This window comes from Bufo bufo, chromosome 3 (genome assembly GCF_905171765.1).
Source record: "Bufo bufo chromosome 3, aBufBuf1.1, whole genome shotgun sequence".
In the NCBI taxonomy this organism is placed as follows: Eukaryota; Metazoa; Chordata; class Amphibia; order Anura; family Bufonidae; genus Bufo; species Bufo bufo.
This window is the reverse complement of record NC_053391.1, coordinates 379,032,074-379,054,123: the sequence shown is the minus strand read 5'-3', so window position 1 is coordinate 379,054,123 and position 22,050 is coordinate 379,032,074. Positions and strand designations below refer to the sequence as shown.

Sequence of the window (22,050 nt, the reverse complement as noted above, 5' to 3'; positions counted from 1 at the left end):
AGATCCGCCCATAGAAGCAAATAGGGATGCCATATTTGCAATTACACCTGCTCACCACTGTAATTGCTGCGGCAAGCAGGTAAACAGAGGAGAGAAAGCGGCGTTCGCAGCAGTACGTCCTTCTCTTCAAACAGCTGAACGTCAGGGTTACTGGGAGTTTGGACCCCGCCGATCTGATCTTGATGACCTATACTGAGGATACCATCTTAAAAGTCTTAAGATGGTGTACATCAGCCACACCCACCAATTTCTTTGACCTTCCAACTCTCACCCTTTGGCTGATGTTAGGGGAAATAAGGATCAGACACCTTGGATTTCAACTGAACCCGACTATTCCTTTGTTGTCAGGGGATAAGCAGACTTCATCTCTTCTCCTCATTCACTACATACAGTATACTCGCTCAACTGAGCAAGCATGCTTATGTATGGGAAGATAGGGAGGCATAGATGTCGGCAGAATAAGCATTTTGCCAACAATTATCCTATGTGTATGGTGAGCTTTACTTTGACAATGTCAAAACAGATGCCCAAGTCTGGTTACATGAATAGGATGATATATCAGTTGCCTAAGCAATTCAATAAATCATATTTAGAAATGCAGACTATGTTTAGTAATACCTTATAAAACAGGAACGTGAATCGTGCCACCAACTTACAGCATGATATTATGGCTGCAAGTCCTGGCCTGACACAGGTCTAATGATAGCAGTAGGGATCTGCAGACATATAGCTGGGTCGGGACCTATTGTTATAATACAGGTGCATAAATGTGCCAACATTATGCTTGTGTGCAACTGCTCTAAGAGCTTATGTATTGAGAGTACCTTTAAAATGATTTTCTGGGAATTACATATACATGACCTATCCTCAAGATAGATCAATATCAGATCAGTGGGGGTCCAAATCCTGGTACTCTGCCGACCATAATTTGAAGGGTCTGCAATGATCGGATAATTGCTGTGGCCTCTTCACTGTATATCAAGCACATAGGATAGAAGCTGTACTTGGTAATGCAGCTCAATACTATTTACTTGAATGGGACTAAAGGATGTGATGTCACAGGCAGAAGAAGAGACCGCAGCACCCACCTGTGTGGTGGTTCCTTTTAACAGCAGACTATCAGGGGTGCTAGGAATCACACCTCCACCAACCTGATCTTGATGACCTAACCCGAGGATAAGTCATCAAAATTTAGGTTCTGGAAAACCCCATTAAATACAGAGAAATGTAAATAACAAAAATGAAAGGATCTGCCTTTTCTAACGGTTCCACATGCTGTAGACACAACAGAGGCAACGCCACATGAAAGCAGACAATAATCACAATACAGCTATGAAGTTCGACATACTTATTAGGCCAACATCATCTTATCCTGCCAAGTTCACCAACAATCATGCATAGCAGCCAGCTCAGTATACATAAAGGCTCACCTTCAAAATTAAAGCTGCTACTAAAGCAACAAAAGGCAGGAGCACAAGACCCAGCTTCTTCTTGTTCACTTTGCCCATCAAAAGAAACTTGGTCCAATCCACTTTCTTCTGGCTGTAAGGAGGGTACCTGATCTTGTTTACACCTTCCATAGATAAGGACTTGATAAGGCATGACCGTTTATGAGAAAAAGTATCAAATGTATGTTTGCCATGGTAGGCACCCATGCCACTGTGTCCTAAATAAATGTAAAAAAAAAAAAAAAGATACAAGATCAAGCGTTCACATTTTTTCCCCATGAGCAAAAGCAATTTCAAATTATGAAGGCATAAAAAGCTTGTGGAGACGTCATTTTCTCAATAAGTTTGCACTGTAAATAATTTACTTTCTATGGTTTACCAAACTATAGCTATGGCTTAACCTGTTTTACCCAAGCTCAGCCCTTGCTCTGGGAAAAGTACTTAAAGAGGACCTGTCACCTCTCCTGAGATGCCTGTTTAAATAGCTTCATGCATTCCCCATGTAATAACAATTCTGGAGCATCTACTCCTATGGCTCTATGTGGTGCCATTCCTGCATTATTTCTAATAGAAGTTATGAATTGCTAGCAGTCTGCAGTAAGGGTACAGAGGGATGGTAACCAGTTGGGGGGGTGTTCCTGCACAGTCTGACAATGGCAGCACTGATTAGATAGCGTAAGTCTGTGCATGTACACCACCACCCCCCCCCCCCCCAACTGGTTACCTCCCCTCTGTACCCTTACTGCAGACTGATAGCAATTTATTCATAACTTCTAGAAGAAAAAATAAAGGAATGACACAACATAGAGCAATAAGAATAGATGCTCCAGAATTCTTATTACATGGGGAATGCATGAAGCTAATAAAACAGGCATGTCAGGAGCGGTGAAAGGTCCTCTAACTTTTTTGTTCCAGCCTGGGCAGAAGCGGAAGAGGGTGGACTGCGTTAGCTGCTCATATCTCCTGATTAGTAGCAGCTAGAGACATGGGCCTGGTCTTGTTTGAAAGTCGGCATTCCAGCATTAGCAGAACATAAGCAGTAGAGATCACTGTTAGAAATAGTCGGGAATAATTAAGGTAAAACCTGTTCTAACTTTCAGCTGCATTCACTGCATCTCGATTTCTAACAACGATATCTTCCCATGAACTGAACATAAAGCCCATAATCTCTAGCTGCAGAGATATGAGTAGCTAAAGCTTCCCCCCCCCCCCCCCCCCCTTCAGTCTGGAGGAGAGGGGGCAGTTGGGGAGCTGACAGCCTGCAGAGGAAAGGAAACATTGTAAAAAAAAATAAAAAAAAATAATATGTATAAAAATGTGTCATCATCATTATTGTACTGACCCACATAAAATGATGTTATTTTTACCACACAGTCAACGCTGTAAATAAATCCCACAAAATAATGTTTTTTTATCTTTAAAAATTAAAAGGGAGGAGGTAAATGTCACCAAATGAATAACTTATTCAGCTTATTCACTCCTGCCCATTAAAATAAAGTCATGCTGGTCATGCATATTAATTGGGGAATTTGGAAAAACAACTGTCTGCTGAATAAAGACTTATTCACACCTCAGTGTTCCACGTGCAGCACACATACCCATTCATTTGAGGTGTGTATTCACACATCAGTTTCATGGGTCCATGTTTTTCGCACAGAAGCGTGCTCTTTTTTGTCAGTGTTCAAGGAACCATCACAGTCTATGCGTCTGTGAAAACCACGGATGCAACACAGATGCCTGAGGCATCACTGACCACCTTTTCAGAGATTTGAGCACAGACGTGAGAATAAGGCTTAGGCCTAGTTCACATCAGCGTTCAGCCTTTCCGTTCTCCTGCTCAGTTATAGGAGCTCAGTTATAGGAGCAGGAGAACGGAAAGGACGGATTCGGCACATAACTGAGCTGAATGGAGCCTACGGACCCCATAGATTATAATGGGGTCCGTTAGGTTTCCGCTCAGAAGATGATTTTGGAGACAAAAGTTGTGCATGCAGGACTTTTGTCTCCGCTCCAAAATCATCTTCTGAGCGGAAACCTAACGGACCCCATTATAGTCTATGGGGTCTGTAGGCTCCGTTCGGCTCAGTTATGAGCCGAATCAGTCCTTTCCGTTCTCCTGCTCCTATAACGGAGCAGGAGAACGGAAAGGCTGAACGCGGATGTGAACTCGGCCTTAAGTCGTTATATAATGAGTAGCCACCATTAGTGTAAGCAATTTACTTTTTCTACCAATATACCACAGAGGATTATTTTTTTGCTGCAATTTTTATTATTTTTAACAAATACTTACCAACACCTCCAAAAGGTAATTCGTTGACCGAGAAATGCATCAAAACATCATTTCCAGTGACTCCTCCACTTGATGTCTGGGAAATTATCTTCTTTATTATCTAAAATATGAACTGTTAATTAGAGGTTTCCATTGTATCAAAGAAAATCTGCACGGATAATATCAACCTCTCATACAGTCATGCTGCTTGTTTAAAGGATCATAGTCTAGTCCAGTACATGACAAGGGTCCATTCAGACGTCCGTATGAATGGTCCGGATCCGGACCCATTCATTTTCAATGGGGCCGGAAAAGATGCGGACAGCACACAGTGTGCTGTCCGCATCCGCACTTATGTCCCGCGGCCCCGAACTTCCGTACCGCGGCTCCGCAAAAAAAAAAAAACGCATGTCCTTTTTTTGTCCGCAGCTGCGGACAAGAATAGGAGTTCTCTATATAGTGCCGACGATGTGCGGTCGGCAAAATGCGGAAAGCACATTGCCGGTGTTTTGAAGATCCGCAATTTGCAGACCGCAAAACACATCTACGGACGTGTGAATGGACCCTAAACTGGATAAGGAATGCCGATTCAGCACATAGCAAGATAGTTTTTTGCAATGTAAATTAATGCATTTATCTAAACACCTGATAATTCGTAAAGGGGTTATTCCATAAATAACAATTATTGTGGGATAAGCTGTTTAAACCACAATTTTATTACATAGGGCATCAGTAGTTCTACACCAGGGGTGCACCCTGTGTCCTGGAGGCCATACGAAGTCCACAATGCCATTCTTCGCCACCACCAACCCTGTGATCACAGACGTGTCTGGTGGCTGCTAATAGATATTTTATATCTCAGATTAGAGGAGCTGGAGTGTCGGAGGTTGTTGATCCCTGGTCTAGTGTGAAGGTCCAGGGTTTAGTAGTACACGTGGTCATTGCGAACTAGTACCTTTTTGTTATTTGAAAATGCATATAGTGCAAGTGGCTTCTCTCCCCGGTTGATGAACTGAATGGCCTCATCCACATCGTTCACATTTATTATAGGAAGGAGGGGTCCAAAAATCTCTTCTTGCATGATCTTTGCTTCTGGCTTCACATCGGTAAGAACAGTTGGTGCTAGAAAATATCAAGTCTTCAAAAACTGATCTAAGCATTTTAAGTAATCTACACACCAATTACAACAAAAAAATAAATAAATAAATAAATAGCACAGACACGGCAAGAATATTTCTATTAAAGTGGTTTTCCAATTGTATGTAAAAACTGTTTAAATGGGTTTTCCAGCTGATAAATATTAATGCCCTAGCCGAGAGTTGTGATCCCCATCGTAAGGCTATACCATCAATACTGTGAACCCTGAAAACTGCTTTTATTATTGTGTAACAGAAGGCTAAGGCGATTTAGACCGACACACAGGACAAAAATTATTAACAAACTGTTTGTTCCTGTCCATTCCCCAGCGTAGTAAAGAATGATCGTTAATACAGTCGTTAGTCCCTCTATAGTTTCACAGTTTACACAGGGTCATGAGCTGCCAACAAACATTTTTATGTGCCACATAAATGATCGGGTAACCAATAAATGAGCGTTTGCTTGTCTGTTGGGTGATCAGAGACACATTTACAGGGGCCAATTATTGGGAAGTTCAAAGGAGCATTCATTCCCAATAACAGGCCTTATCCTCGGACTGTGACAGAATGCCGTTGAAATCACTTTTCACAGCAATTTAGTAGCACTGCTGTGAATAGTACAAGCGATCACAGATTCAAGTCCCTTACAAATATGTAAAACAATCAAAATATGTAAAAAACATATATTAAAATATAAACAGAATTGGCTTTGCAGAGTCCAAAAATGTCTGAACTACCAAAATATGATGTCATTTTCTCCCCCAGGCTACGCTAACGCCGATTGGCGTCATCTCGCGTGAGCCGAGATTTCCTGTGAACAGGCGCGCGCGCTCACAGGATCGGAAGGTAAGCGAGTGGATCTCCAGCCTGCCAGCGGCGATCGTTCGCTGGCAGGCTGGAGATGTGATTTTTTTAACCCCTAACAGGTATATTAGACGCTGTTTTGATAACAGCATCTAATATACCTGCTACCTGGTCCTCTGGTGGTCCCTTTTGTTTGGATCGACCACCAGAGGACACAGGCAGCTCAGTAAAGTAGCACCAAACACCACTACACTACACTACACCCGCCCTGTCACTTATTAACCCCTTATGAACCACTGATCATCCCTGATCACCCCATATAGACTCCCTGATCACCCCCCTGTCAGGCTCCATTCAGAGGTCCGTATGATTTTTACGGATCCACTGATACATGGATCGGATCCGCAAAACACATACGAACGTCTTAATGGAGCCTTACAGTGGGGTGATCAATGACGGGGGTGATCACCCCATATAGACTCCCTGATCACCCCCCTGTCATTGATCACCCCCCTGTAAGGCTGCATTCAGATGTCCGTATGTTTTTTACGGATCCACGGATAGGATCCGCAAAACACATACGGACATCTGAATGGAGCCTTATAGGGGGGTGATCAATGACAGGGGGGTGATCATCCCATATAGACTCCCTGATCACCCCCCTGTAAGGCTGCATTCAGATGTCCGTATGTTTTTTACGGATCCACAGATACATGGATCGGATCCGCAAAACACATACAGACGTCTGAATAGAGCCTTACAGGGGGGTGCTCACCCCATATAGACTCCCTGATCACCCCCCTGTCATTGATCACCCCCCTGTCAGGCTCCATTCAGACATTTTTTTGGCCCAAGTTAGCGGAAATATTTTTTTATTTTTTATTACAAAGTCTCATATTCCACTAACTTGTGTCAAAAAATAAAATCTCACATGAACTCACCATACCCCTCACGGAATCCAAATGCGTAAAAACTTTTAGACATTTATATTCCAGACTTCTTCTCACGCTTTAGGGCCCCTAGAATGCCAGGGCAGTATAAATACCCCACATGTAACCCCATTTCGGAAAGTAGACACCCCAAGGTATTCCGTGAGGGGCATATTGAGTCCATGAAAGATTGAAATTTTTGTCCCAAGTTAGCGGAAAGGGAGACTGAGAAAAAAAAAAAATATATCAATTTCCGCTAACTTGTGCCAAAAAAAAAAAAAAAATTCTATGAACTCGCCATGCCCCTCATTGAATACCTTGGGGTGTCTTTCCAAAATGGGGTCACATGTGGGGTATTTATACTGCCCTGGCATTTTAGGGGCCCTAAAGCGTGAGAAGAAGTCTGGGATCAAATGTCTAAAAATGCCCTCATAAAAGGAATGTGGGCCCCTTTGCGCATCTAGGCTGCAAAAAAGTGTCACACATCAGGTATCGCTGTACTCAGGAGAAGTTGGGCAATGTGTTTTGGGGTGTCATTTTACATATACCCATGCTGGGTGAGATAAATATCTTGGTCAAATGCCAACTTTGTATAAAAAAAAATGGGAAAAGTTGTCTTTTGCCAAGATATTTCTCTCACCCAGCATGGGTATATGTAAAATGACACCCCAAAACACATTGCCCAACTTCTCCCGAGTACGGCAATACCACATGTGACACTTTTTTGCAGCTTAGGTGGGCAAAGGGGCCCACATTCCAAAGAGCACCTTTCGGATTTCACCGGCCATTTTTTACAGATTTTGATTTCAAACTACTTTGCACGCATTTGGGCCCCTAAAATGCCAGGGCAGTATAACTACCCCACAAGTGACCCCATTTTGGAAAGAAGACATCCCAAGGTATTTCGTGATGGGCATAGTGAGTTCATGGAAGTTTTTATTTTTTGTCACAAGTTAGTGGAATATGAGACTTTGTAAGAAAAAAATAAAATAAAAAAAAAATCATCATTTTCCGCTAACTTGTGACAAAAAATAAAAAAAGTTCTATGAACTCACTATGCCCATCAGCGAATACCTTAGGGTGTCTACTTTCCGAAATGGGGTCATTTGTGGGGTGTTTGTACTGTCTGGCCATTGTAGAACCTCAGGAAACATGACAGGTGCTCAGAAAGTCAGAGCTGCTTCAAAAAGCGGAAATTCACATTTTTGTACCATAGTTTGTAAACGCTATAACTTTTACCCAAACCATTTTTTTTTTACCCAAACATTTTTTTTTTTTTTATCAAAGACATGTAGAACAATAAATTTAGAGAAAAATTTATATATGGATGTCGTTTTTTTTGCAAAATTTTACAACTGAAAGTGAAAAATGTCATTTTTTTGCAAAAAAAATCGTTAAATTTCGTTTAATAACAAAAAAAGTAAAAATGTCAGCAGCAATGAAATACCACCAAATGAAAGCTCTATTAGTGAGAAGAAAAGGAGGTAAAATTCATTTGGGTGGTAAGTTGCATGACCGAGCAATAAACCGCTAAAGTTGTGAAGTGCCGATTTGTAAAAAAGGGCCTGGTCACTAGGGGGGTATAAACCTGTGGTCCTTAAGTGGTTACTGCGTAGAATAAAAAAATTAAAAAGCCAGAATTGCTGTTTTTTGGTCATTTTGTCTCCCCCTAAATGTAATAATCCTCAAAATGATACCAATAAATATAGCTCACCCTTCAAACACCTCTGTTGAAGACAATATATGGGAACTTAAGAATTTTTTCCCCATTTATTAATAATAAAATATATATATATTTACAGCTATTATATGGAAAATTCTATTATATGGAACATTAAACTGTGCAGTTAAAAAGTACAACTGATCCCACAAAAAACAAGCCCTCAGAAGGCTAAAAAATCAACAAAAAAAAAATATAAAAATAGTTTTCCAAACAGTAGTGAGTGGAGAGTGTGGTGTAGAAAGAAAATGAAGCAAGTACTTTGATGACGACAATTGTCAGTCGTGAAGGACATGCATTTGTGTATTCTCATAGTACTTAACCTACAGTAAAACATACCTATATAACAGGTTGACTCATCATGCTCCCCTCCAATAGCAATCTTCTCCCCGTCAAGCAAGCCAAGAATACGCTTAAAGTGACGTTTGTTAATAATCCTTTCATAATCTGGAGACTCCTTGGGATTATCACCATAATACTCCTAGAGTGATAAACCAAAACTTCCTGTCATAACCAATTTTATAAATACACCACCCTCTGAGCATCAATCAGAGATCACTCTGAACTCATTTTAAAAAAGCTATGGACTCCTTTGGGGGCATTTTTTTGAAATTATTGCATTGTTCTCATTTTCAGCTAAAAAAAAAAAAAAAAAAATTTAAATTGGTCTTTATTACAAATATGGGGCCATTTTTTCTGTACAGGGTTGAGATGCTCTAATAGAGGGATCTGAATTTTCTCTCTGCTCAGTCAGCCAGCTAATCTGACGGGCTCCTTCGCTGCTCTCTGACATTATAAGTCATTATAGCTCAATTCTTATCTTACTGATAAAAAAAGTGGCTTAAATAAGTGTTTATAACCTTTATCTCTAATTCTCTAATTGTGCATTTACACCCACAGATTATCTGACTAATTTCTGTCCAATCAGATCAATAGTTGGTGTTTATAACAAAAGATCTGTGTGTGTAAACGGCCATGTGACCAATGATTGGTCAGAAAATCTGTCAGATAATCTGTTGGTGTAAATGCACAATTAGAGATAAGGGTTATTAGAGGACTGGTACAAAGTGAAATTAAAAAGTACGATTAACACAGCTAGACAAACCGTTAACCCTTTGACAGAACGGTTCAATATTTTTTAATGAAGACCAATTGAAAAAATTATTTTTAGCCCAAAATGAGTAAAATGCAATCATAAAAATAATTTGCCTCCGAAGGTGTACATAGCCTTTAAGTGCATATTTAAAACCTGTAGAGCAATGGTCTGTATGGAATTACAGCTATTGCTGCTTGTCATGACCACAGCAGGGCACTGTGCAATACTTACCTGTTTTTTTTCAGCTCTTTTCTTTTATTTGTGGCAATCACCCAGATACATACAGAGGTAGGCAGTGTCATCCTTATACACAGTGTGTTACTCTATTTCAGCTTTATGCCGTCTGAAAAGGATGCCACTTGCTAAATCTGCAGATTTTCAAGTCGTTTAAACTGCTATAAAAGCCTCTACTTTTATTGCAATGGTAGAAATAGATATTAAAAATCGCATACTACATTTTGACAGCTCTGAAAAGGCATTTTCAGATGGCTTAAAGGGCGTCTGTCACCAAATTTGTACCTAGGACACTGGCTGACCTGTTACATGTGCACTTGGCAGCTGAAGACATCTGTGTTGGTCCCATGCTCATATATGCCCACATTGCTGAGAAAAATTATGTTTTAATATATGCAAATGAGCCTCTAGGAGCAATGGGGGCGTTGCTGTTGCTTTGATTGCCAGAGCCAGGTGTACTGATGTTTACACTGCCTGGCCCTGTCAATCAAATTGCAGTTGCAGGGAGCCAAGCCTCTAGGTATACCAGCAACGTCCCCATTGCTAGGGGGACACATATGTACACGGGACCAACACAGATGCCTTCAGCTGCCAAGCGCACATGTAATAGGTCAGCCAGGTACAAATCTGCTGACAGATGCCTTTAACCACTTCCCGCCACGCTAACGCCGAAAGGCGTCATTTCTGCAGCGCTCCCAGGTCACACTAACGCCGATTGGCGTCATCTCGCGTGAGCCGAGATTTTCTGTGAACGCGCGCACACAGGCGCGCGCGCTCACAGGAACGGAAGGTAAGAGAGTGGATCTCCAGCCTGCCAGCGGCGATCGTTCGCTGGCAGGCTGGATATATGATTTTTTTAACCCCTAACAGGTATATTAGACGCTGTTTTGATAACAGCGTCTAATATACCTGGTACCTGGTCCTCTGGTGGTCCCCTTTGTTTGGATCGACCACCAGAGGACACAGGTAGCTCAGTAATATGTTGCACCAAGCACCACTACACTACACCCCCCCCCCGTCACTTATTAACCCCTTATTCACCCCTGATCACCCCATATAGACTCCCTGATCACCCCCCTGTCATTGATTACCCCCCTGTCATTGATCACGCCCCTGTAAAGCTCCATTCAGATGTCCGTATGATTTTTACGGATCCACTGATAGATGGATCGGATCCGCAAAACACATACAGGCGTCTCCCTGGAGCCTTCCAGGGGGGGTGATCACCCCATATAGACTCCCTGATCACCCCCCCCTGTCATTGATCACCCCCCTGTCAGGCTGCATTCAGAGGTCCGTATGATTTTTACGGATCCACGGATACATGGATCGGATCCGCAAAACACATACAGGCGTCTCCCTGGAGCCTTCCAGGGGGGGTGATCACCCCATATAGACTCTCTGATCACCCCCCTGTCATTGATCACCCCCCTGTAAGGCTCCATTCAGACATTTTTTTGGCCCAAGTTAGCAGAATTATTTTTTTTTTTCTTACAAAGTCTCATATTCCACTAACTTGTGTCAAAAAATAAAATCTCACATGAACTCACCATACCCCTCACGGAATCCAAATGCGTAAAAATTTTTAGACATTTATATTCCAGACTTCTTCTCACGCTTTAGGGCCCCTAGAATGCCAGGGCAGTATAAATACCCCACATGTGACCCCATTTCGGAAAGAAGACACCCCAAGGTATTCCGTGAGGGGCATATTGAGTCCATGAAAGATTGAAATTTTTGTCCCAAGTTAGCGGAAAGGGAGACTTTGTGAGAAAAAAATAAAAAATATCAATTTCCGCTAACTTGTGCCAAAAAAATTAAAAATTCTATGAACTCGCCATGCCCCTCATTGAATACCTTGGGCTGTCTTCTTTCCAAAATGGGGTCACATGTGGGGTATTTATACTGCCCTGGCATTCTAGGGGCCCCAAAGCGTGAGAAGAAGTCTGGTATCCAAATGTCTAAAAATGCCCTCCTAAAAGGAATTTGGGCAGCTTTGCGCATCTAGGCTGCAAAAAAGTGTCACACATCTGGTATCGCCGTACTCAGGAGAAGTTGGGGAATGTGTTTTGGGGTGTCATTTTACATATACCCATGCTGGGTGAGAGAAATATCTTGGTCAAATGCCAAATTTGTATAAAAAAAAAAAAAAAAAAAATGGGAAAAGTTGTCTTTTGCCAAGATATTTCTCTCACCAAGCATGGGTATATGTAAAATGACACCCCAAAACACATTCCCCAACTTCTCCTGAATACGGCAATACCACATGTGTGACACTTTTTTGCAGCCTAGGTGGGCAAAGGGGCCCATATTCCAAAGAGCACCTTTAGGATTTCACAGGTCATTTACCTACTTACCACACATTAGGGCCCCTGGAAAATGCCAGGGCAGTATAACTACCCCACAAGTGACCCAATTTTGGAAAGAAGACACCCCAAGGTATTCCGTGAGGGGCATGGCGAGTTCCTAGAATTTTTTATCACAAGTTAGTGGAAAATGATGATTTTTTATTTTTATTTTTTTCCTTACAAAGTCTCATATTCCACTAACTTGTGACAAAAAATAAAAACTTCCATGAACTCACTATGCCCATCAGCGAATACCTTAGGGTCTCTTCTTTCCAAAATGGGGTCACTTGTGGGGTAGTTCTACTGCCCTGGCATTCTAGGGGCCCAAATGTGTGGTAAGGAGTTTGAAATCAAATTCTGTAAAAAATGACCAGTGAAATCCGAAAGGTGCTCTTTGGAATGTGGGCCCCTTTGCCCACCTAGGCTGCAAAAAAGTGTCACACATCTGGTATCTCCGTATTCAGGAGAAGTTGGGGAATGTGTTTTGGGGTGTCATTTTACATATACCCATGCTGGGTGAGAGAAATATCTTGGCAAAAGACAACTTTTACCATTTTTTTATACAAAGTGGTCTTTTGCCAAGATATTTCTCTCACCCAGCATGGGTATATGTAAAATGACACCCCAAAACACATTCCCCAACTTCTCCTGAATACGGAGATACCACATGTGTGACACTTTTTTGCAGCCTAGGTGGGCAAAGGGGCCCACATTCCAAAGAGCACCTTTCGGATTTCACCAGCCATTTTTTACAGAATTTGATTTCAAACTCCTTACCACACATTTGGGCCCCTAGAATGCCAGGGCAGTATAACTACCCCACAAGTGACCCCATTTTGGAAAGAAGACATCCCAAGGTATTCGCTGATGGGCATAGTGAGTTCATGGAAGTTTTTATTTTTTGTCACAAGTTAGTGGAATATGAGACTTTGTAAGAAAAAAAAAGAAAAAAAAAAAAAAAAATCATCATTTTCCGCTAACTTGTGACAAAAAATAAAAAGTTCTATGAACTCACTATGCCCATCAGCGAATACCTTAGGGTGTCTACTTTCCGAAATGGGGTCATTTGTGGGGTGTTTGTACTGTCTGGGCATTGTAGGACCTCAGGAAACATGACAGGTGCTCAGAAAGTCAGAGCTGCTTCAAAAAGCGGAAATTCACATTTTTGTACCATAGTTTGTAAACGCTATAACTTTTACCCAAACCATTTTTTTTTTTACCCAAACATTTTTTTTTTTTATCAAAGACATGTAGAACAATAAATTTAGAGCAAAATTTATATATGGATGTCGTTTTTTTTGCTAAATTTTACAACTGAAAGTGAAAAATGTCATTTTTTTGAAAAAAAAACGTTAAATTTCGATTAATAACAAAAAAAGTTAAAATGTCAGCAGCAATGAAATACCACCAAATGAAAGCTCTATTAGTGAGAAGAAAAGGAGGTAAAATTCATTTGAGTGGTAAGTTGCATGACCGAGCAATAAACCGCTAAAGTTGTGGAGTGCCGATTTGTAAAAAAGGACCTGGTCTTTAGGGGGGTATAAACCTGTGGTCCTTAAGTGGTTAAAGGGGGTTCTGCATGTAATAAACGTATTTGAATATACTGACATGTTCTTATCTGTTTATATAAAGCCACAGGGCACAGAATGGTCTGGGGCACAATTTTTATAGTGGCAGAAATCCACTCATTGTTATATGCTATGAACATTTATGTCCACAGTTTGCAATGATGAAAAAACAAAGAACCTTCCCTTTGACACCAACAAATCCAGATTGTATACATAACTAAACCTCAAAAGTTTAGGATTTAATCTTTTAAGTCTATTTTCATATGAATTCCTGCAAGGGTTCTGCTTTGCAATTCCCTAACCCCCTTCCCCTCTTTATTCCATATTCCTTCTCCTTCAGATGCAATTTTTTCCTTTTATTTTGAACATTATTGAAATTTCAATAAAAAGAAAAAAAATATATATGAAGCTGAAAAAAAGTTAACAGTACAAAAGAAAGTAAAAAAAAAAAAAAAAAAAATTATAATAATAATAATATATAAAACGTGACAAACCTTTAGTGTCTCCTTGATCTTTTCTATCAGTTTACCTTGGACGGACTTATCACACAGAATATAGTCAGGCGCGATGCATGTTTGTCCGCAGTTTACAAACTTTCCCCAAGTTATACGTCTAGATTAAAAAATAAAAAAATTCCTTCAACATAAAATAAGACATCTATTTCTGTACCTACAAATATACTGTAAATGTCTCCATCTCTAGCTCTGTGAATAATCTGACAATTTAAAACTGGGCAAAGTCTACATGAGACAAAATGTTGCAGTCTTGACACTGTGGCGTTCTGAGATAACGGAGGGGGGGAACCTTCTGAGATAAGATGGAAAAGCCATCAGTATCAGATCCTGGGCTCGAGGCTGTGGTGCCTGGATGAGCGCTGCAGCCAATTCACTAGTTATTCAATCTGTGGCAGGAACGCTATACACTTAGTAGCAGATATTTAGATTTGCCCTGTAAAAACAAGTGCGACAAAACTGCAGTATCCAGAGCTAACATTACTACCTGTATTGTGTTGTGCACTTGAGCGCAGCTACATTTTTAAACAGTCGAATCCCCTCTGTACCCTAAGGATAGGCAGTCAACATTGTTATCTCTGAGAAAACGCATCAGATTTCTGTCTGAGGCTCATAGATTCTGCAAGATTCTCCTCAGCTTCTCAGTAATATATTATAATGACATTATTTCACATTAAAGTCACTTGATTCCAGAATTTACACTTTGCGGCTGAAGGATTGCCTAATGAGAAAGGTTTGTCACGGAGTTGTCTGCTTATCACAACATACAGGTGTCGACTAGAAACCATAATCGTGAACATGGGAAAAGATGGTTCTGAGATTTACTACTAATGTACTAGAATCAGAACATAGGGGCCCTTTATCAATCTGAAATACGCCTAACTTAGGCGTACTTGACGCGTAGATTGCAGCGCAGCGGTTATAAACACGGCGCCTCGTCATAACTTCGAAAGAACCATCGCCAGCTTAGGGCTTTATTAAACCTGCATCTAAAACGTAGTGTATAAGTGCTCTACTGTATGATTCGTACACGTTCTGAACAAGACTTCCGCAGATCATACTGGTTGATCTCCTGTCCTCTACCAAGTCATAAAATATTCCAATAACCAAGGTTGTCTACTAACCTTTACTCTTACTCACCTGCTGGCAATATCAATATCACAGTCCTTATCAATGTAACATGGACTTTTCCCCCCCAGTTCAAGGGTGACAGGTGTCAAGAATTTAGCTGCTGCTGACATAATTATTTTACCAACATTTGTATTCCCAGTATATAAAATGTGGTCAAATCTTTCAGCAAGCAACTCTGTTGTCTCTGGTATTCCTCCGTTAACCAATGGGTAAAGTTCCTACAGAAGAAGGGAAAAAACACAGAATTGCTTAACTTTGAATTAGCTTTAAAATAGGTTTTCCAGGTGTAAAATACTGATCACATATCCTCGGTACAAGTCATCCATATCAGCTCAGGAAGGGGGTTAAATTGGACTTTAAAAACCAACACTGTTTCCCTATACTCACTGCGTAAGCAATCCAGTATCACCTTTAGCGAAACCAATATAAAGATACATAGATCAATTCCTAAATAACAAATTATAACTCCATAGTCAGTTATAGTTCAAATAATACTTAATTTTATTAATACTCAGAGTCATAACCATTTCTAGCCACACAGAAAATTTAAGAACATTTAAAATTACAATCAGACTGCGGGTATATGGCAATTACTGATACAATCATATAAAGTGCAACAATATACATGGGAGAATATAATCAGTGCATACAGGGTTTATTATTCTGTCCACATAATACGGTCACAGAATCAGAGTTCCGATCCTGGATCCATGGGACATTGACCTACCTACTGCCATAATAGAATACATATATCTAGCAGAAAATATTGCATACTGACCCAAAGTTTTGCCACAACCCATCAGACTGTGCCCCGACGCGCGTTTCGCCGTCAGCTTTGAAAAAGGATCGGAACTCTGATTCTGTGACCGTATTATGTGGACAGAATAATAAACCCTGTATGCACTGATTATATTCTCCCATGTATATTGTTGCACTTGCACTTTATATGATTGTATCAGTAATTGCCATATACCCGCAGTCTGATTGTAATTTTAAATGTTCTTAAATTTTCTGTGTGGCCAGAAATGGTTATGACTGAGTATTAATAAAATTGAGTACTATTTGAACTATAACTGACTATGGAGTTATAATTTGTTATTTAGGAATTAAATTGGACTTTAGGCGCCCCCATCGATCAGCTGTTTGAAGAGACCTCAGTGCTCCGCTGCGACCACTTCCTAGGCTGGTTACGTCACGCTCATTGGTCACATGACCTATTTCCAGCAAAGTGAATGCTCCTGGGTAGGGCTGGGCGATATGGCCTAAAATCTATATCGCAATATAATTTGAACTATGTGCGATAACTATATATCGCGATATATTATTTTCTCCTGTATGTATGCAATGATCCATGTCCCCCAGCCAGCGCCATCAGCCCCATGCCATAGCCATCCTCCAACCCAACCGCTTAGCACTGCTATTTCTGAGGGAACCTGATAAATTACCTTGTCCAAGTATCTTGGAATAAGTTTCTCCAGGACCTTGGCAGTGTTCTCGCTCACCTCAGAAGGCTTGATCACCACAGCGTTACCTTTACAGAAATAAGAAAGTGTAATATTTAAGGCTAAATATTCAAAATAAAACTGGATAATAGTCACCCCAATATTCATTTGAGGAGTAAAAGTGTGCAGGAAATTGGCTGTGTATGGGAAAGATCTTGGTCAAAAGTGCTTGAATTTAAGTTCCCATATGATTAGCGGTAAACACATAGTGGGAACAAATACAGCCACCATTATATTTCTCACCAAGGGTGACATTGGATGTCTATTTGGGGTCATTGTCTTGCTGCAGAATAAATTTGGCAGTACTCCATGATGGATAAGTTTCTGCCTGTATTCCTGACCAAATCCCTAACTCCATTTTGCGTCACTGTTGCCTGCAGACACTAATTGTGATGTTCTCACCATTCGGAGTACAAACTGCTTCTGTTACAGCCAAATATTTCAAATTTTGACTCATCAGTCCAGAGCCTGCTGCCATTTTTCTACACCCCAATTCCTAGGTTTTTGTGCATGGATAGTCTCTTGGCCTTATTTCCACATAGAAGTTATGGCTTTGACCGCAGTTCTTCCATGAAGACAACTTCTAGCCTAACTTCTCCGAATAGTAGATGGGTGTGTACCTGGGTCCTACTAGGTTTCTGCCAGTTCTGAGCAGATAGCACTGCTTCACATCTTCCAACTTTGAAGGGAAGAAAACATGATGTGTCTTTCGTATACAAGTTTCCTTGGCCGACAACTGTATCTACTGTCCTTAAATGTTGCCTGTTTATTTGTGCATCTTCAAAAGAGAGATCCTCCTGAGCCTACATCTACATCCCTGCCAAGTTCTTTCAAAAACCGTGTACAAGTGTACCTAGAAGAACTGATTGTGTTTTGAAGGCAAAAGGGTGGTCACACCAAATATAAACTTGATTTAGATTTCTCTTTTCTTCATTCACTTTGCATTTTGTTAATTGCTCAAATTAAAACTATTAACACTTCTTTTTTTGAAAGCATTCTTACTTTTCAGAATTTGCCTAAAATCTTTGTACGACACTGCACACACATACATACGTATACACACGATCATAAAATGAAAAAAGAACACATTGAAAACGTAATGTGGTTGACAAAGTATAAAGTACTAGTGGTGCTTGGTCACTGATCACCCAACAGGGTATATGTTGAGGCAGGGTGACATTAATGCTTGGTTGCATCTCTCTTTGCTGCCATTCTGGCATGTTAACGGCCATACAGATACTGGATGCCCTCCTGTTGTATGTCATGCCAAGATCTTTCAACTTGGACACACAGTTCAGCCAAGGTGGTTGTTGGCTGCTCTGATCCCTCACCCCATCCAGTCCCAGACATTCGTAATGGGGGAAGATATCTTGGGATTGAGCTGGCCAGAGGAGCTGCTGGATACCCTGAAGAGCACACTATCGTGCAGACAGTGAGTGGGCGGTATTATCTTGTTGGAACACCACCTCTCCTCAATCAAAAATGGCAGGAGGACTGGTTCCATGATGTCCTGGCCCTCCCAAAGACTGGCCAATGTTCCCTCCACGAATTACAAACAGGAATGGCCATGGAGGCTAATCAAGTCTGCCCAATACCCCTGATGAAGCCAGATTAGCTGGCGAAACATGTTGGGGGCGGAAATTAGGTTTTATATTGCTGTACCTCAGACTAATCCTATGTTCTCAATGCTAACTGTCAATGCGAACAGGCCCTAGCCTGTCAATATACGCCTCAATCTATGGGGGTTAGGTTAACTAGGCACAGAGTATTATTTCAGCCATCATAGCAGATAGATGAGGAAAGCAGAGCGGGTTTGTGCACCCCCCGCCTGTAAACCTTAGCTATTTTGGTATGGCATCCAGTGAGGTTTAGCTATTTTTAACCCTTTAGGTAGCTCACATAAGTTTACTTCACTTTTCTCAATTGTCTTAATAAAAGAAGTAAAAGTTAAGTTGTATTGCCTGGGACAAGAGAGGTTAGCAGACAGTTAGGCAATAGTGTTTTGTAACATGGAGGCTAATGGCACCCCACACCATGATATCTGGTGTTGGTCCTGTGTGTCTCCGCACTATCGGTGATCGCAGTAGGTGCTTTCCAGCCCTCCTGCGAACTCAGATGCAGCCATCATTAGTACCAAGACAGAACCTGTTTTCATCACTAAACACTACTGTTTACTATTGATGGCCGCATCACACTTTGCTGGAGGAGTAACAGTGACCAAATTACAATATATACCTGCTGCAATGGCCCCCACCACAGGATGCAGAACAACGACAAGGGGATAGTTCCAAGCTCCAATGACGAGCACAACTCCAAGAGGTTCATAGTGGATGTACACTTCATCTCCCATGGTCATCAGGGTCTTTTTCACATGTAGTGGTGCAGCCCAGTTCCGAAGATTGTCAATGGTATGCTCAATTTCAGCCAAGAGACCCATCATCTCATAACTATAAGCTGTACAATCATTCTAGGCATAAGAGAAAACGCATGGTTACGTTTGTCAAATGTCAGGTGAACAGAATATATTGTACTGTACAATTACAAATATTGATTATGCAAACAGATACTATAATTTAACGTATTAATGTAAATGAAATTTACATAAAAATTTTTTTCCTAAATTGTTTCCTAAAGTATATTCACACGCTGGCAGACTTCTTGCAGACAATTCTGCATCATTTAAATGGGGTTGTTTTGGAGGCAATATGGAGGAATCATTAATCCAAGCCAACTTTATAATGCTGTGTGTCTCTGCTTCTACTGAATAATACCGACGGCATTATGTCAGCAAAATTCTGTAGATACAGGTCATGCAGAGACACACAGTATTATAAGGTCTCATGCACATGACCGTATGCCCTCCGAGACATACAGTCCGTGAGCGGGCCATATGTCCCGGAGCGGCATACATCGTGCGCACAGGAGCACACAGCATCATAGATTACATCAGGCCGCCCGCGGTGCTATTGTCCCGCACTCATATGATCTTATGAGTGTGGGACAATAGCCTTGCGGGCAGCCCGATGCGCACAGTATTATAATAACCTATGATGCTGTGCGCTCCCGTGCGCACGATGCATGCCGCTCCGGGACATATGGCCCGCTCACGGACTGTATGTCTTGGAGGGCATACGGTTGTGTGCATGAGCCCTAAGTCAGTATAATGCCGTGCACTTCTGAGAGTCTGTAACGAGTAATCACACTCACATAAAGCGTGATTTCCGCACAGGACACACTTGTCTGAAACAGCTCTTAGGCCTCAGGCACACAACTATGTCCGTATTTCCATCTGCAAATTAAAGACATCTTCTGCGTGTACTCCATATTTTTCTCGCTTCCATTAAAAGAAAGGATTATTCTCTTCCTCAATGCAGACCACAATATGACATGTTTTATAGTTGTGTGCATGGCTCCATAGAAATTGCACTATATGCAAACAATGAAAAATACAATGGTGTGCAGGAGGTCTATGACTGGTGTATTGTCTGGAGTATAGGGAAACAGTGATTGAGATTTTCATGTTTTAACCCTTAGCTAATAAACACAAAAGTACTAAAGCACCTTGTGCAAGTCTGCTTTCAAGGCCTGCTTGATCTCCGTCTCATTCTCAGTGATCATGTTCTTCAAAGCCTGTAGCTGTTGTATCCGGAAATCCAAAGATCGAGTCCTCCCAGTGGCAAATGCATGCCTTGCTGTGTTCACAACCTTTTTCATCATCGTGTGCGGTAAGTCTGGAAAAGAGAATATGCAGTAAAATGCAAGCTGGCAATTTAGCCCTCCGAGCTGGTCAAATAACCATGCACTAATAAAGTGTTCAGTTCTACTAAGGTTTCATCAAGTATACTCATTTCATTTAGGAAGTAGTAACATGACACGTACAAATTCCATCACCGAACCCAAGATATTACAACACGTAGAAAATACACGCATCATCTACTAGTATAAACAACTGTTACAGATATACAAAAAAAAAAAAGAAGAAGTAAAAAAGGGAAAAGAAATGTGCACCAAAACAGGTTACAGATAATCTATAGATTCTAAAAAGAAGAGGGTCAGGAAAGACCAGTCTCCTAGCATTACCAAATAGTATATATGTATGCCGGGCATACTATTTTACGGCGTATAAGACGACCTTTCCAGTTAAAATATAGGCTTTGGGCTATACTCGCCGTATAAGACTACCCCTCCAACGCTATTTACTTTGGCATTAAGATCTGCAGGTAATTGTTGTGCAATTTTTGTCTTTTGCCTCCGTACCATATTATGCCTTTCCAAGAATCTAGTACACCAGGATACAGTGGCCTTGACTCTGTGGCTGTGATCTGGGTTAGATTTGGCCACTGAAGTGCAAACAAACGTATTTTATTTCGTGTCACTACATAACCGTTTTGGTGATGCTCATTCACCATGTCTGCTACATGTTTTTCGAATTCTGGCCAATGTGGGGTGCCTCTTCTTACTGCATACTTACCCCTTGGCATACTCTTTAATGCTTTTTTATTTGCTTTCCAGTCCCGAACCATCTGTTACTCCATATTGTCTTGCAGCAGCGCAGTTATTATCTTCCATGGCAAAGTTTACAACTTTAAGTTTTAAACTGGCTTCATATTTCTTTCTTCTTGCTGGTAGAGCCATGATGGGGTCTTGACTGTTAGCCATTTGTATACTGTACTGTAGGTACAGATACTGGTGCTGTACTGTAGGTACAGATACTGGTGCTGTACTGTAGGTACAGATACTGGTGCTGTACTGTAGGTACAGATACTGGTGCTGTACTGTAGGTACAGATACTGGTGCTGTACTGTAGGTACAGATACTGGTGCTGTACTGTAGGTACAGATACTGGTGCTGTACTGTAGGTACAGATACTGGTGCTGTACTGTAGGTACAGATACTGGTGGTGTACTGTAGGTACCACAACATGTATCTGCTCCCCAGATAGACTCTGTTTTTTCACCACAGATAAGATGCACACCAAACTTCATTAGAGATCCGCCGTTCCAACATTAGAATTGGCTGAAGTGCAGATGCTCCTGCTTCCCCCTGCCTTCCCTCAGAATCGCCAATCCAACCCAGTATACAACAACCAGCCAATCACGGCAAGTGATGTACCGGTATTTTCTGTGCACACTGCATACAAAGCCTGCTTGGATTGGGTGGGTCAGCTCTCCCTGCCTGCCCAGCCCTCCCTGTCTTCAAGACGATCTGAGCGGTACTGCCGGCATAAGAAAACCACTGAGCAGGTAGAGGGGGCTGCTTCAGGAGCGGCTGGTCGGGATGCAGCGCATGGTGGCTCAGCTAGCCTCCAGTCCAGCTAGGAAGTAAGTTTCAGCACGCCGTATACCGGCATATA

General features: G+C 41.3%; 1 protein-coding gene across 2 annotated transcripts in view; it reads right to left on the bottom strand.

Annotated features, from left to right (window-relative positions):
* ALDH3A2 (aldehyde dehydrogenase 3 family member A2) overlaps positions 1–22,050 on the bottom strand; it is a 40,954-nt gene that overhangs the window by 5,284 nt on the left and 13,620 nt on the right. For both annotated transcript variants that reach the window (XM_040424696.1, XM_040424698.1), the window contains exons 2-10: positions 20,259–20,428; positions 18,933–19,164; positions 16,641–16,726; positions 15,205–15,413; positions 14,047–14,164; positions 8,646–8,787; positions 4,673–4,839; positions 3,739–3,838; positions 1,431–1,666 (exon numbers count right to left, since the gene is read on the bottom strand). In XM_040424696.1, the coding sequence (XP_040280630.1) occupies positions 1,431–1,666; positions 3,739–3,838; positions 4,673–4,839; positions 8,646–8,787; positions 14,047–14,164; positions 15,205–15,413; positions 16,641–16,726; positions 18,933–19,164; positions 20,259–20,414 (1,446 nt within the window). In that variant the 5' untranslated portion in view covers positions 20,415–20,428. The remainder of the gene's footprint in view (positions 1–1,430; positions 1,667–3,738; positions 3,839–4,672; positions 4,840–8,645; positions 8,788–14,046; positions 14,165–15,204; positions 15,414–16,640; positions 16,727–18,932; positions 19,165–20,258; positions 20,429–22,050) is intronic.